Consider the following 16,877-nt stretch of genomic DNA (forward strand, 5'->3'; position numbering starts at 1 on the left):
GCTACCAGCTGGCAAGAGGCATGAAGTAGTGACTTGATAGGTGATCAATTGAGAGAAGGTTTCATTCAAAAACACATATATATGAAACAGCGAAATGATGACTATGGAAAAATATTATAGGGAACCTACATCACTACCCTGAAATGATGTGCTACAAGAAAAAGATATTAATAGGGAATAAGTATTGGTTAAAACACAGTTGACACCAAAAATCAGGTAAATAAGGCAGAAGTGAAATGGATGAAAACCCTGAAATTAGCAAAGCAGCGAAAAAAGTTGTTATGAAGGAGATATAGCACACAATAACATGAAATTCTTGACAAGTGTAAAATGTATGCCCAAAAACTGACAAAGCGTAGCAGATAAAAGTATATAATATGTTTGGAGATGTATGTGGAGATGAATTTCATTGCATTGTGAGTCCACCACTCTGCTTACTGATGAAGGCATGAAGTAGCTTGAAAAATTTTGTGTTTGGCCTCTATATAACACAATTTCTGGACTATATATATATATATATATATATATATATATATATATATATAAAATCAATAAAAATAAAATCCTTGGCCTACCATGGTTCAAATGTACTATAGGTTTACAAATAAATCTTTTGTTGGTAGGAGTCACATAACCTAGTCTAGCCAGAAATATCAAAACTTGATCAGCACTTAAACCTTTAAATTATCAGTAAATTATTTAGAGCTTTCAGTATATGCAAACCACATGTATAACATGCATATAGCAGCACTCAATGTTTGAAATGTCCCCCTTTTGCCTTTACACATGCCCAAAGTCTGTGAAGCCACATATTGATAGCAGCACACACAACATCCAATAGAAACACTGCTACTTTTCGCTCCAAATTCACCTTCAGGCTGATAATGCTGGGATGTAATTTCTTGCAGGCTACATGCATAATCTCCGACCACAATTTGAGGTCCAACGAATTGAGATTGGAACTTCCAGGCGGCCAATGAGATGGTGATATCTGTTCAGATACACCCGCCTCCAATCACTGTTTTGTGGTCCTTGCCTTGTGTGCAGGGGCTGAGTTCTGTTGGAAGGTCCACTGCATGCCATGGTGTTGTTCAGGGGACATACCACAGGTTCCAGCACAACAGTATATTGATCCACTTTGGTTTTGACTCCCTTTCTTGCAGGAATGCAACTTGGTTATCTCCTAATACAAAAATCCCCCCCCCCCCACTAAACCATGACTAATGCAGAGTGATGACTTCTCTGAATCCTGGGTGCTATGGCACATGCTGTGCAAACACCCAGGGCATATACCCAATTGTTTTGGCGGTTAAACAATTCTTCAATGGTGAAAATCTTCTCATCTCTGAAGAGGATATCTATGTCTGTTGTTCACATACTACTGTGGAAGTGCCTTTGATTTTCTCATCCTCTGCTGCATAAGTTGTGGTGTTGGGAAGTGTCCAATAGAATGACAATAGGTTCTCACTCCAGGTTATCAGTTAGTATACCTGTTAGTTAATTCATCTCTCGTGACTTTACTTTCTGTTTTCTCACAGGATTACAAGCAGAGATGTACCTTCACAGCCCTCACAAGCTGTTGCATCCTAACGCAGCATGGTCAACCTGTTCTTTGGCAGTCAGATATGTCTTCTGTATCATTATAACAGTTAATAATCCAATACATAAATATCCTACTGATCCATGTTGAAAATAACAGGTTGCTGCATTCCAACCTTGTGAAATGCTATTACACCTGCACAGTTCTCATAATATCTTCACTGCATGTTAACCCTTACAGCTAGACAACTCTCTCTGCTGATAAACACATAAATGTTGGCTGCACACAGCACCACTAACAAAACCAGGCTCGCACATTTCTGTGAAGGCAGGGGGAGTTGTAACAGTATCTTTGGCAAGACTGTATAATTAAAAAAAATAATAATAGCCAGTCAAGCTAATGGAAATCCAAGAGATTTTCTGTTTTGTGAAGAGGAAGAGTAGTTATGAAAGAAATGGCTTCAATAGACATTGAGAAATTGACTACTGCAAATGATTCTGTGAAACATCCAGAAGGAAAACAAAGTACTCTCCCCACCCTTGGCCAACTTTTATATGAAGACTTTTGAAGAGAAAACCTTAAACTCTGCCTCACAAAAACCAACCAATATGGCTTCGCTATTTGGCCACATGGCTCCAATGCACTCCTCTCCTTCTTGACACACTTAAACAACCAACACCCCAGAATCAAATTCACCCCTGGAAGAAGAAAAAAAACAACTGCCTTCCTTTCTTAGACACACTAGTCACCCGCCAGCCTGATGGAACCTTGGTTTTCTCAGTCTATAGAAAACCCACCCATACAGGCAGTTATGAAAGTTATGGCTTTATGTGGCTAATTATAGAGACTACACAACAGGGCTAAACTTATCTGTTCAAATGACAATGCCATAACCACAGAACTAAACCACTTTCTCAGCCAATAGCTATCCCCCCCCCAAAAAAATTCAAAAAATATTGAAACCAATAAACCACAACCCCCCCCCCCTCACAACAAGGATTACTCTAAATCCATCACCATACCCTATATCCGAGGCACCTCGAAAAAAATTACAAAAATCCTAAAAAAACATGACTTAACTTCTTGTTACAGACCATATAAAAAATTGGCATCCCTTATTCGCCCTACTAAAGACCAACCTCTCCCCCAGACCTACCTGGTGTATACCAGGTCCCTTGCAGCTGTAAGCTGTCCTACTTTGGCCAAACAAGCAGGACAGCTAATATCAGAATTTCAGAACACAAGGACTACATCTGGTTTCACCAATACAGCCACTCTGGTCTTGCAGACCATGCACTGGATACCTGTCATAGAATACGGTGGAAGAAAGCCACGATAATACACCATAGTTAATTCAAATACGAAAGGCTTTTCATGGAATCAGCCTCAGCCCTAAGAAACAATCCAAACTTCAACAAATTTGGGAAACCTACATCAGAAGAACTTCAGCCCAATCGCCCAAGAATACCAACATTGCCTGCTAGGCGACACCATCAGGACTTTTGGGAGAAAGAATAGCTTCCTGCTTCATCCTCATTTACTGTTTGTTGTGCTTGCGTGCACGTGTCTTGCTTTTAAGTTCCTGCGAAAATGGCAACGTGACATTGCCGAAATATTGGAAGTGTATTAAAATTTATTTTAATGTATATCCTAGTATATGTTGTAATTTCCTTAAGCTATTTAGTAAAAATGCATAACCAACGTCTAAGCCTTTCCACGAGAAAAAAGTACTTCAAGGACCAGAAGTTTTGTATAAACAGTATTGAGTAAACCATATTAATAAGGCTGTGGGATTGGATGCCATATCATCCTGTGCCTTTTAGGGAATGTGCAAAAGAGTTGATTGTTCCCCTTAACCTGGTTGTTTGCTAAAAATTTTGCAATAAGGTAGATACCATTGCAATTTTGCCATTGCACAAACCAGAGGTTTCTGATTACAGACTGTACGTTTATAGATGTCAGTGGTGCACCCAGGGGGGGGGCGGGCAAGGGGCCTGGGCACCCCCCAAAGAAAAGGGAAAAACACTAGAAAATTTTCCAAAAATCTTTTCCTAATTAAAATTCATTTTTTTTATTTATGTTGTGTTGTGTCTTCTATTTCTATACTACTTATGAATTAGCGATCATTGTAGATGCTCAGTCATAGGTCGTATGAAATGCATAGTGTGTATTCGCAAATCGTCTACTCATCTCGGCCCCACCCTCCAAGGTTAATTCCTGAGCACTCGGCCCCCCTCCAAGATTAAATCCTGAGTGCGCCACTGGTAGATGTAATTAAGATATTGGAAAGATTAGTCCAGACTGTAATTTAATATAAGATTACATTACTAGATATAGGATGCTCTGTGATGTGGTGGTCTTGCTTTAGTAGTCTACTTGCATTTTATGAAAAAATGATATACTATATCAGTACCTGTAATCTAGTGTGTCATTTTTTTAGTGATGTTTTTGGACTTTTTTGAAGGCATTTGAGATTATAGTAGGCCAAGCTGAGAAAAAAAAAGGGATAGATTAACAAACTTTCAAGGTCTTTGATTATCCTCAATAAAGTGCAGAGATTTGGAATAGTATCTTCTGACTGGAACTTTGCTAGCATTTCATAAAAGTGGTTCATTGCATAATTTAGTGGAGAATTATGCTTACTTCTTAACAACAAGAGTTGGTAGTAGCACTAGAGCAAAGATAAGTTTTATTTTTATTTTTTTATATTTTTGAAGAATTTATGCATTGCACTGAAAATTTATTTCATTAGTGAGAATGAATGCAAATTAATTATCAGCATTGTTAGTAAATTTTGTAGACAATTTTGTATATAACAGTTAATGATGACAAAAATCATGCTAAGAACAACCAGATACACAGTGTGAAAATCAAGTATCTTGAGCAGTGTGGATTTTACTAAGACAGTTCGTTGTTGGGAGTTTAATATGTATGAGCAAAGGTGTTTGTTGAGAGGTTAAAAAAAAAAGAAGTGGGCGAGTGAGGATATGCAGAAAGTGATATATTAATGGACTGTGGTGATCTGGATGAAAGTCGTGAATGGGAAGTGTACTGGGCAAAAGGCTATATGGGTATAATACTCAGAATGATAGCCAGAAGAGTGAAGTGTGAGAATATGATTGCAGAGAATGTGATAGCAAATATGGAAATGATTAAAAAAGGAAAAGAGAGTAGAAATGTGGAAATAGAAGTGAGCCTGACTGACAATGCAAGAGCTGGCACGACTGAGAGAGTAGAAGAAAGCTTGACTGATGGAGCAATAGTGGGAATAACCACTGAAATATAATAATTGAAAAATAAAATGATTAAGATGAGAAATGAGATGAGACATATGGCAGATCATCATCATAGTTTATTCACAATGTGATACAATGTGAAAAGAGATATACATTAAAAATTAAAGATTGCAAATTATGATCTTCCAGTTTATCTATCTTGAGCTAATTGGTAGATGTCAGATGGAGTTTTACAGTTCAGCCTATCGATGGTTTCACAGATGTATTGCCAAAATTGTTTGCATGGTCTTCCTCTACTGTGATTGCCATCTTCTGGTTTGTTTGTATGGGATGAGGGACCCCAAAAAGGGGTGAGACTTCAGGATGTCTGAATTGATATCCAAGCCATCTGAGTTGTAGTTTTTTTGACTATATTGACAAGTGGTTCTTGCTTAGCTGACATGGTCCATCCAAGTGTATCCAAGGATCAGTCTGAGACATGTAGTTCCAAAGGAGTTGATTAGATCTGTAGTTTTTTTTTTTTTTTTTGTGCTTATTGTCCAGGTGTGAAGAACCATTTTTCCATTCGTATGGTAGATATGAATGAAAGATAGTGGAGAAAAAGAAGTACCAAATGACTCGAGTAGCAGTATATGGAGATGAAAGGTGTGGTGGATGAGAGGGTGACAGGGTGATTGAGGTGCTGGACATGAGAAGTAAGCATATGAAAGAGTTAATGATTTGGGTTGGAATGAATGATTTGGTTGAGCAAAGAGAACATAAGAATGGATATCAGTGATTATTGAGGAGAATGTAAGACAACAGTGTGGTAGGAAGAGTATGCCCAGGTATGACAATGATGAGTTGTGGAAGATTTTCAATGGAATGTTAGCAGAAATGTGTGAAGAGAAAGGAGTGTAGTTTGTGAAGGCATGGGATGAGTCTGAGGGACAAATGGAACTCTGTAAGAGTGATGGACTGCATCGGAATAATTTTAGAGTGAGTCACCTGGAATGGCTGCTGCTGCTGCTGCTGGAAGGAATGTAATCAGTGATACAAACCAAGTATCAGTGGAAGCCAGAGATGATATAAATGAGCAGAAGAGTGGACTAGTAAGATCAGTGTGAATGGAGATGAGAATGTGAGAACTGAATGCAAGTTGACCAGTAAAATAGGTTACACCAGGGAGGTCAAGGAGATACAGTGTAAGGAGAGTGGATTCTGAAAGCAGTAATGAATGCATTTGCAAGTATGGTCAGCACAGGAATGGAATACATGGGGAAAGTTGAGTCAAGGGAGGGAGCATATGGGACAAAGGATAAGGATGAGCAGACAGCAGCAAGTGTGGAGAAGTCACAGATGAGGGCAGCATAGGTAGGACTGACTATAGAACAAGAAATGAATTGTTATGGTTATTTACAAATGCCAGGAATATCAATAAGGGAAATGAAATTGTTGCATTGTTTATGTTGATAAACAATGCAACAATAAGAAGTAATAATCATTATGTGTCCAAAAATAGTTGGAATAAGTTTGGAAGAGAAGGAAATCTTGATGGTAATGGAACTGGAGGAATATGATTTTTTCATGAGAATAGGAAGGGCAAGGCAGGATTGGAAGTGCTGCTGATGATAGCAGAGGAATTATGTCTGCACAAGGTTGAGATACAAGGGGTGGGGAGAGGCGGTGGTTTTGAAACAGTATGGTGTGAGGTGGGCTAATCAAATAAAATTTTTAGTTGGGTGTTGATACAGGTCAGGGAATGTGGAGACAGAAATGTATAGGCAACTTGGAATGAGCAAGTGAAAGGTTATCGTTATGGATGCTTTCAGTTACAGCAGTATTGATTGAAATGAAGAGACAGCATCAGTGAATAAGGAGAGTGAATTTCTCAAGTTCTTAAGGGACAACAATCTTAGGCAGTATATAATGGAATGCAGATGTGGGTTTAAGAGCCTTAGATCTGGTTATATCATCAGAGGATGTGATTGTGAATAGAGTGTAAATCTTCCCCCAGTTGGGGAGAGTGACCATGAAGTGATCACCTGGGTTGTAGCCAGTCATATGAGAACTTTAGTGAAGAAGTAGTATCTGAAACTACAAGGCTTGTGATTATGAAAATTAGGAGATAACTGGGATCTATAGTGTGGAAAGAGGAGTTGAGTGAAAGGGAGACAGGTGTTGCTTGGCCATTGATCAAGAACTTCTTAACAGCAGCAATGTCTGAGTGTATTCCAAAGGTGAAAAGGCTAAATAAGATAAGAGTAAAATAGATGAATGAAGAAATTAAGTGTGAAATCGGGAAGAAGAAGAAAGCACTGTAGAGGCAACACAAGATAAATGTTGGTAATAATCAGTTGCATAAAGAGTGCAAAGAGCAGGCTAGGAAGGTGACTTGATTGGTAAAGACAGCAGAAATTGGCCAATCAAGCTAAGAAAAATCCTAGTGAGTTCTTTCATTTGTGTCAAGTAGAAGAAAATTGACAATGAAGAATGATGCTAGTTGATGATACTGGCAGATTGGTAATTGATGCAGAGGATATAGTTGAAATATTCACTGAGCAGTTTGTCAATGTATTTCATCCTCTTTAAAGGCAACATCATGAGAAGCTAGAGTGTAGGAGGGTTTGGTGGAGTAGGGACTGTTGACAATATATCACTGCATGTCTTGAAGGAATGCTCTAAGAAATTAACAGCATGGCACCTGTTTAACATTAGTCTTGCAACAGGGTGAGTCCCAAAGAAATGGAAGGGGGGGGGGGGGTTGTTCCACTTCACAAAGAGGTCAATAAAACCGAGGCTATTAATTATAGGCCAATTTGTGTGTCAGGAGTTGTTAAGGTGTTAGAGAAGTTGGTGAGAACTAGGATTTAGAAATGGTTGATAATAGCAGTATTCATTATGATGGTCAGCATGAATTTATTTGGAAATGGTCATGCTTTAGCAATCTGCTTGATGTATTACAAATTGACAAAGTCACTGGATAAAGGAGACACACATACAATGGTGTATTTTTCAAATTCCTTGGGTATATTGCCACATGGCACATGGTTCCTGGCACAGAGACCTGACTAGTCTGGTATCTAATCCCACCTTAAAAAAGGTGGGATTAGATACCAGACTAGTCAGTTGGTGGATCTGATTGGCTGTCAGATAGGTATCAGCTGGTGGTGTTTGGAAGAACGATATTCCAAAAGAGGAAGGTTACTAGTAGAGTCACACAGGGTATGTTTTGGAGCCACTATTGTTCAACTTGCAAGTTAATGACATTAGGGCTGGCTTATCTGGAGATGTGCAGTGAGTGGGCGATGAGTTTAGCTTTCATTTAATGTTGCAAAACGCAAGGCCTTGAAGTTTGGTAGGCACAGTGCGATGCAGAGTATACAGTTAATAGAAATTTTAAAGGAGGTGGTGGAGATGAAAGATCTGGGGGTGATGGTGGACAGCGACTTAAAGATTTAAGGATTACATTGCTAAAATTGTAAGAACATCCCAATAGATTATGGTAATATTGAGGAAGACATTAACATGCAGAAGCAAAGAGGTTATGATTCCCTTGTATTGGCTTTGATCAGGACTGCATATATATGGTCAACTGATTTGGTCCATCCCTTTCAAGGAGATAAAGATGTATTGGAGCTGTTCCAGAGAATAAGAATTACTAAGTCATTGTCAAGTCTATGGAATGTTAGATATAAGGTTGAGAGATTGAGGGAATGAGGCTTACAGAGCCTTGTGAATAAAAGAAGAAGAGGGGATATGATTGAGACATATAAGTTGGTGTGAGGTTGTTATCAGATTAATATGGAGGAGATTTTTCATACAAAAGTAGAACAAGAGTCCATCCCTGGAAGCTGTATAAGGTGGGCGAGAGCAGGGGGAGTGAGAAGCAGATTCTTTTCTGGGAGAGTGAATGGTGAGTGGAATGCATTGTCTAAGAGTGTAGTGAATGTGGAAACTGTGAATGATTTAAGTTCAATGATCTTTTTGCATGAGAGGGTATGGACCTCCTGTGATGAGTCCTTTGACTCCACAGAGGTCAAATGTTAATAATAATACTCATGGTCAGTTAGCCTTATTACTGTTATAGATAAGACAAAAATATATAGATATAGATATAAAGTTATAGATAAGGAAAAAATTACTCAGTCAGATTTTTAAAGTATGTCAGAAGAATCTAAGGATTATGATTGTTGATGTGTGAGCCTAGAAGGCTTCAATTTATTAGCATAGTCAAGTTACTGAATAAAAGGATATTAAAAACCCGTTATTCTTACCAAGTCAAATATTTTGAAACTTAAAAAGATTCAAAATATTTGCCTCTGTAAGATTGTATGGTTTGATTATGCTAGACATTAGGAATATAGCATCTTTCATTATTATAACTTTTCATTATTCATAATTTCATTATAATTATTGTTTAAAACTATTCTGTGCTTGATGGCATTGTTGAACTCATGTAACATGTTATCTGAATCATAGTTGAGTAACAAAGTATTGTTTATAACTTATATTTATACTCAGGTGGCTGGGATTGAGCATAATTTCTTTCAATTGTAATATCTTTCTTTTAGTATCACGATAGCATCTTCGTAAGATATCTGAGACCTTCCACTTCATATCCAGTAGACTGGTCATCATTTGCATCTACCGAAAATAGTTAATGTTCAAAAGAGATTGTTTCACAGTTGTAAAGGTTGAAGGAAATGATTTTATTTCACTGTTATCAGTTTTGTAGCACAGTAATGCTCTGTATACGAAAAGGGATCTGTTGATATGCATTTTTAAGCAGTTGTAGGTTGTGTGTAAACCTTGGGAGCATTTCTTGAGGAAGGCAGATTGATTGAATTGGAAATAACCCTTTATTTTACCGGGAGCAACTGAATCAGAAACAAATTAGAAGAATCTTTAAAAACTTAACCACCAACAAATCATCATGTCCTGACTATCCTACTATCCTCTCTCTTTCTTATGCAACTGACATCTGCACTGTAGCTTGGAAAAAAGCCAATCTTTAGCCCATTCAAAAAAAAAAATCAGTCAGCCAGCAAATTACCATCCAGTTTCTCTTACTAAATTTCTCTCAAACATTCATGAAAATTGCCATCAGCTGCTAACTTCATCATATGGGAGCCCACAAGCTAATTAGTGACTGATAGTATGGATTTCATACTCTCAGTCCACAGAAAATCTCATAACCATTGCTTCCAGCTTTTGGATACCAGCTATGGAAAGGTTAGGAGATTATGTTGGTTACTTTTGACATTTTGGCATTTAATCAGATCTGGTGCAGAGACATGCTCAGAAGACTTCTGTCCTGTGGTCTAAAGCACACCATAGAACTGACTTAGATTATAGGTCTACCTTAGACCATAGTCTAAGGCAGTCGGCATCTCTTGGTGAGATGGTTTCCTCCCCTCTTTTTCCCCATTGTTGCTGGAATATTCCAGAATGCACTCTGTTTAATTTCGCCAGTCTTCCTCCTGTACTTAAGTTGATCTTTTTTTCACTGATCTCAAATTCTTGCTGATTAGAGTATACATCATGACTCTTCTTCTTCATTTGACAAATCTTGTAATGCACAATTATTAAAAGCTTCCATTGGTTATGGACAATCTTGAAGTTTTTAATAATTGTGCATCGCAAGATTTGTCAAATGGAGAGTCACGATGTATACTCTAATCAGCAAGAATTTGAGATCAGTGAAAAAAAGATCAACTTAAGTACAGGTGAAAGACTGGTGAAATTAAATAGAGTGCATCCTGGAATATTCCAGGATGCACTCTATTGACTCCTTGCTATTAGTCAGTGAGACAAGAAAACTTTCCAAATGTCAATATTACCACACATCAAAATTCTTAATTTTTGTGAGAAAGATCTCTCTTCCCTTTCCCATGCTGATTTTTGTGACTCTGACCCATGAAAGGTTGTAAATTTGTAGTATAGTGGTAATTCGGATGGACTAAGGATTGTTTTTATTTATTTATTTTGGCATATCCAGGAACTCCACTCTAGAGATCAAACATAGAACTATTTCAAACCATTTCAGGTTTCCAGTAAATGGGGTTGTGGCCTCACACCAGGCATGGAAATTCATATGCTGCTTAAGACAATCACAAACATCTGTGCCCATGATAGGACTAGAACTTACAGTCCATTGGAGAGCAGATACATTAACCACCCTTTCAACCAGAAAGCAGATGATAATATCCATTTCTCACATTCTCTGCCGGAGCTTCTTCAGTCTTCAAAAATGTAGGTGCCTTTTCCATTCCATTCTCATCCATTTTAATATGTGCATGTTTGGAGTGATGCACCTAAAACCTCTAAGAATGCTTGATACCATTCTGAGGAGGAGAGTCTGATTAATTGATGACCCCCCCCCACACACACATACTCCAGTAACACACTCTCTCTCTCTCTCTGCTTCATGCCATTTTGGTAAGTATTTTCATAGACAGTGTTTTAGTGAACACTGTTCATGAATCCATCATTTCTCTACTTCCTTCCAGGAACACATGCAGCTGCTGGTCAACATCCATTTCCTCTCAGATTTAAACTTAAAAGCCAACTTCTCTTCCTCCTCTCTCTTAAAGAGTTCAGCTGCTCAAAAAACACATATCTTGATTCCTTCCTTTTTGTTACTCTCCTGCCCAGATATAGTGCTGTAGGTTTTGTTACCTTGTGTATATGGGGATTGGGGATCATTTGTATATAGAGTGAAATGGAAAGAAGAAAATGTGGAATTTGCATTTGGACCATGAATGGAAATTTATGATGGTCTATGTTGTTTATTATTTTAACGGTATAATAGAACACAGAAACTAAGTAAATAATTAATTTATTAACTTGATGCTGATATTTCGCTGGTATTATAACCAGCATCTTCAGAGCACAAAAACACTGTTTGTCACAATACGCGAGACTACAACAACATGGTGTACTTCAACAAAATTGTAGCAGCAACACAAAGACTAGAGTCCTGATTTTGGCGCCCTCTATCTGAAAAAAAAAAAAAAAAAACGCTATCATATATTACTAGAGTCCTAGAAAAGTGCTAGTTTTTTCTTAATATGACTGTCTCCCAGATCTAGTTTTTAAGAAAAGCCCTAGAAAAGTGCTAGTTTTTAAGAAAAAACTAGCACTTTTCTAGGACTCTAGTAATATATGATAGCGTTTTTTTTTTTTTTTTTTCAGATAGAGGGCGCCAAAATCAGGACTCTAGTCTTTGTGTTGCTGCTACAATTTTGTTGAAGTACACCATGTTGTTGTAGTCTCGCGTATTGTGACAAACAGTGTTTTTGTGCTCTGAAGATGCTGGTTATAATACCAGCGAAATATCAGCATCAAGTTAATAAATTAATTATTTACTTAGTTTCTGTGTTCTATTATACCGTTAAAATAATAAACAACATGTTCGATGAACACATAAGTCTGTCCACACGTTTATGATGGTCTAGTTGCTATCTCATCAATATTGCACAAAGGACAGGTTATAGTTATATTTGTTTTGATTTTTAATTTCCATTTATGATATAATTTCACTCTTAAAAAAAATCCAAAATAAGGATAAGAAGTAAATGCATATTATTCCAGTGTTTTCCTCTTTTACACTCTAATGCAGGGGTTCTCAACCTTTTCCAGTGACATACCACTATATTTAATACAAGATATTAGATGTACCAGTAAGGCAGTGGCTCATGTACCAGCAGTGGTATGCATACTACAGGTTGAGAATCCCTGCTCTAATGCATATAATCTTAATATGGCTGTCTGATTATTTTTAATGTATTTTTTAGATTATTCATCTGAAACGATTTCAACTCTTAAATGGAAGATGGGTAAAGTCACACAAAATAGTTCGATTTCCATTTGAAGAATTTGATCCTACTGACTACTTAGCTCCTGTACCACGAAAAGCAGTAACTTTGTTTCAGCAGAAAATGAACGCATCTGTACAGTACACCAGCAAAGCAAGCTCACAATCAGATATACATGGTGCTGTAAATACTGATCCTGAAGTAACTTGCTTCATGAATGGTGAAATCCATAATGATTTTAAAACAAATAGTCCAATCCTAAATAGGAGGCCATCTGACCACAGTATTCAGAGTGTTCCTAGTCAAAACTGTACTCGTTTATGTGCAGCAAGTACTGGTAGTAGTGCATACTCTAGTGGCATTAAATGTAGTTCTCCAACTGGTGGAGGTGATCCATCTAAAAAAAAACTGTTAAATGGTAGTGTTGTTTCAAGTCATCCCCTAAATGAGGAGCGTGGAGATAGTAGACATTTTTTAAACAGTGAACATAGTGTATTCAGTAATTATGGTTTACAAGACTTTCATCAGCATAAACTAAAAGAGCATTATCATCCGTTTTCTCTGAAGTATAAACTGTATTCTTTAGCAGTAAGTATTTATCTTTATTTAATCACTTTGCCGAGTTAAATGTTTTTAGGACCAAAAATTATATTGATATTACAATATGTTAATTTATAAAAAAATTAATAAATAAACATAATCACCACATTAAAAAATGTGGTATTATTATTTAAAAAAATAATAAATTAAAACAAAATCCGATTACATTCTTCAGTTTTTATGTGAATCCCTCTCGTGGAAGGTTGTAAAATTATATCACATTAGTAGCACAGGTGAGTTAAGGATATTTTTCTGTTTTTATTCATTTTATATATTTTTTTTTATTTTTTTTTTTACATAATCCAGAAATCCTGCTCTAGAGACCACACTCTTTCAAGCATCCAATAAGTAGGGCAATGAAATTCATCTATCACCTAAAGGCATCCATGCCCACAGCAGGATTTAAACCTTCAACAACTAGATTGGAGAGTGGATACATTAACTTCTTTGCCAACCAGCCAGCCTGCATTGTTGCAGTAGCTTCACTGAAACATTGTGACAGTAGCTGAGAGTGTAAGACATTGATGGACTTAAAAGAAGGTGTTAATACTTTAAAACACAGTTCTTGAGATAGTGTTTTTAAGTAACTGTTTGTTACTACAGGGGGTAGGTCTAAGATAGTCTTCACATAATTTAATATTAATTCCTCATCTCTTTAACTGAGAAAAATGTGCAAAAAATCCATGGATACGCTAGTTTGCTTTGTTTGTAATATTGTGATTCAGAACAAGGAGAAATGATGCAGGTGAGAATAGCAGTTGCCATGAGCAAGTGACAAATTAGTCTCACATCAATGCCTTCCTCAACACACAGACAATCTCAAATGCTTCTGAGTTTGTATGTTGAAATTAGATTTCCTTTTGATTAATTTCTAATTGTATGTTTTTTGTTTTAAGTTGTTTTGAATTCATCACATTTATATAACTTAGTTTTGAATTGTCATTTCAAACATTTGTATAATGCATGCTTATTTCCTGTGTGACTTCACTGATAGCACTGATCTTTGCTTTTTTAAACTATAGTAGCATAAAGATATCCAAATTGGTTCATAACTTTACATAATAAGAGTTTTAAATTTCAAATTAAAAAAGAACAGAATGCTGACATGCAAAATTGCAGCATCTGGTGTTTAGTGTCACATCAAATGCAAAAGACTGAGTTTCATTGTTGGCATTGCTTCAGCATGATTACTTTGACTTCAGCAATTAATACCAGCCATGACAAATCACTCTTGTAGAGGCAATTGGTGCAAAAAAATTGCATCAAAGCTCTGATGCAATCATTTTGAGTAACTTCAAATTGGAAGTCACCCAAAATGAGGAAGTTTATGCAGCTACTGAGAAAAGTTAACCTAAAACAGCATGTAGTAAAGGGATACAGAGTCTCATCTGGTGATAGCATGAGAAATTTGTCTATAATCAAAGTAACCACTTCCTTGCAGTTGGCAAGAGTGATCATGCAGTCATTACCTAGGAGGTGACTAAGCATATGGAATTTTCAATTAACCACCTTACCAGCCATTATGGATCAAATACGCATCCACATACGCTTCGTATCCATCATATATTTCAATGTAATATCAATGGTATTACAATTTTAATATGCACTTCGCATCCATGATAACTTGAACATCTATAGACGTCTTGGCCGGTAGCATGGTTAAGAAGGGGGTTTATGTGATGTACAAAGCTGATGATTATGACAGACTCAGAAATCAACTTGCAGCAATGCCATGGGATAAGATACTACAATGAAAGGATGTTAGAAATGCATGAAAATAGTCAAGTGATGTTTAAATTTAAAAAAAAAAAAAAAAACAGTATCAGATGGTATACTCAGAGAAAAATTAAATGGATGAGTAGCATCATTAAGCAGGTGTAAAAAATGAAAATTTTGTTGAACATATAAAAGGAGAAAGATGAGCAGAAAGGGTGATTGGCATGGTGAGGAAGGCAAAATGAAAGCATGAAAGGAAATTAGCCAAGCGTACCAAAGGAAGTTCCAAAGAGTTATGTTGTGAGTAAAAGGAAAAATGATTATGGATGAATAAAGTTAATGAACATTGATAGCAAGGAGACAACAAAAGAAACAGTGAAATTACTGAGTAATCACTTTGTGAATGTATGTGTTCTACATAGTGATAATAAAATCTGATTTGTAATGGCTTCTATATATCATATTGGTTTTCTTCCATCTAATCCTGTGTGGAGTGCCCTAAGTATAGTGAATGTATTTCTAATGTTCTCCAAAGCAGATGTGAACAAATCTTCCCATTTGTTCATAGTAGGCCAAGTGAAAGGGAACTTCATACACTCCAGGATGTGGAGTTTGTCCTTAGGAGATCAGATCAGATTTGCTAATTTGGCATGTGGTGTGAAGGTTATATTTTATTTATTGGTGGTTTGCCCTTATGTGTTTGAGGAAGGGACCATGTAGTATTTTATCTATTTTGAAGGAGCTGTAGCCATTTGGCCACAAGAAAGTATGGCAAAGATAATCAAGTTCTGTGGAAAGGGCTGCATCATTAGAACAAATTACCCTGGCTCTATGAGTTAGTATTTTGGGAATTCCATACTGTTAGCTAGCTAGATGATAATGTGATTGTTTATGTAGATATCTTCTAGTAGCAAGTGACTAATGTATCAATAAAAGGCAAACAGTTATTTGATTCATTATCTAATGAAGTGAATTTTGGGCTGTTCTATTAAGTAAGTTACCAAGGAATCCAAAGCGTCTTTCTTGTAGGGCTAAATGGCTAACACATCATCATCTAACCAGACAGAGTTTAAAAGTAGTACAAATTTTCAAAATGTTCTATGTAAAAGTTTGCTGAGTGGAGGGATTTATACAGTAGTGTAGTGTAAGTTATACACTTCAAACTGTAGAAATTGCAAGCTGTGTGCTTATTGATTATAGGCTTGTTATGTACATCTAGTTGAGGTTCAGAAGACAGGTTGCAAACATGGACAAAATAGTTATTATCCCTCTCTATAATCCTTTGATACTTCCACATCTGGATGTGCACAGATTAGTTACTTAGGTTTGTTAGGGATGTGGAATTGGTATTGTGTATCTGGAGTGCTCCTATGTGGATAGACTGACAGTCTTTGTTATAGTGTTTAGCTGATAGCAGAAAAAGTGGGTGTGGTGGGTGTGATAGAAACACCTAAACTATTGAAAGGATTTTATAGATTAGATAAAGAAATTTTTCAATACATAACTGGAAGAACAATCCTGAAGGTTCTGTTCTACAAAACTGTTCGGTTTTGTACAGTTAGCAAGAGTGTTCATTTCAAGTGTGATAGGTATTGTATGAATAATAATATGGGCCTACCACAATTCACACTCTATGGAGATTTTTTTTTTTTTTCACTATATTATTTAAGGAAATTACAACGTACTAGGATATACATTAAAATAAATTTTAATATATTTCTATATTTCGGCAACATCACGTTGCCATTTTCAAGAACTTAAGTACAAGACACGTGCACGTAGGTACAACAAAACAGTAAGTGAGGAAGAAGTATGAAGCTGTTCTTTCTCCTAAAGTCCTGATGGTGCCCTCTAGCGGGCAATGTTGGTATTCTTGGGCAATTGGGCTGAAGATCTTCTGATGTAGGTTTCCCAAATTTGAGGAAGTCTCATGCAGCCAAATTTGTTGAGGTTAGGATCGTTTCTTAGGGCTGAAGTTGATTCCAT

At 36.7% G+C, this 16,877-nt stretch overlaps 1 protein-coding gene across 2 annotated transcripts in view; it reads left to right on the top strand.

Moving 5' to 3' along the window:
* The window catches only part of Usp32 (Ubiquitin specific protease 32), an 808,142-nt gene that overhangs the window by 731,989 nt on the left and 59,276 nt on the right, over nucleotides 1–16,877 (top strand). The window contains exon 32 of one of the 2 annotated variants that reach the window (XM_090413901.1): nucleotides 12,555–13,163. In XM_090413901.1, the coding sequence (XP_090270027.1) occupies nucleotides 12,555–13,163 (609 nt within the window). Of the gene's footprint in view, nucleotides 1–12,554; nucleotides 13,164–16,877 lie in introns of those variants that run through there. The other variant, XM_090413902.1, reaches the window with a different exon arrangement.

Source organism: Typopeltis vanoorti, chromosome 24, assembly GCF_054136105.1.
Source record: "Typopeltis vanoorti isolate ZY-2024b chromosome 24, IOZ_Tvanoo_1.0, whole genome shotgun sequence".
NCBI classification, from domain to species: Eukaryota; Metazoa; Arthropoda; class Arachnida; order Uropygi; family Thelyphonidae; genus Typopeltis; species Typopeltis vanoorti.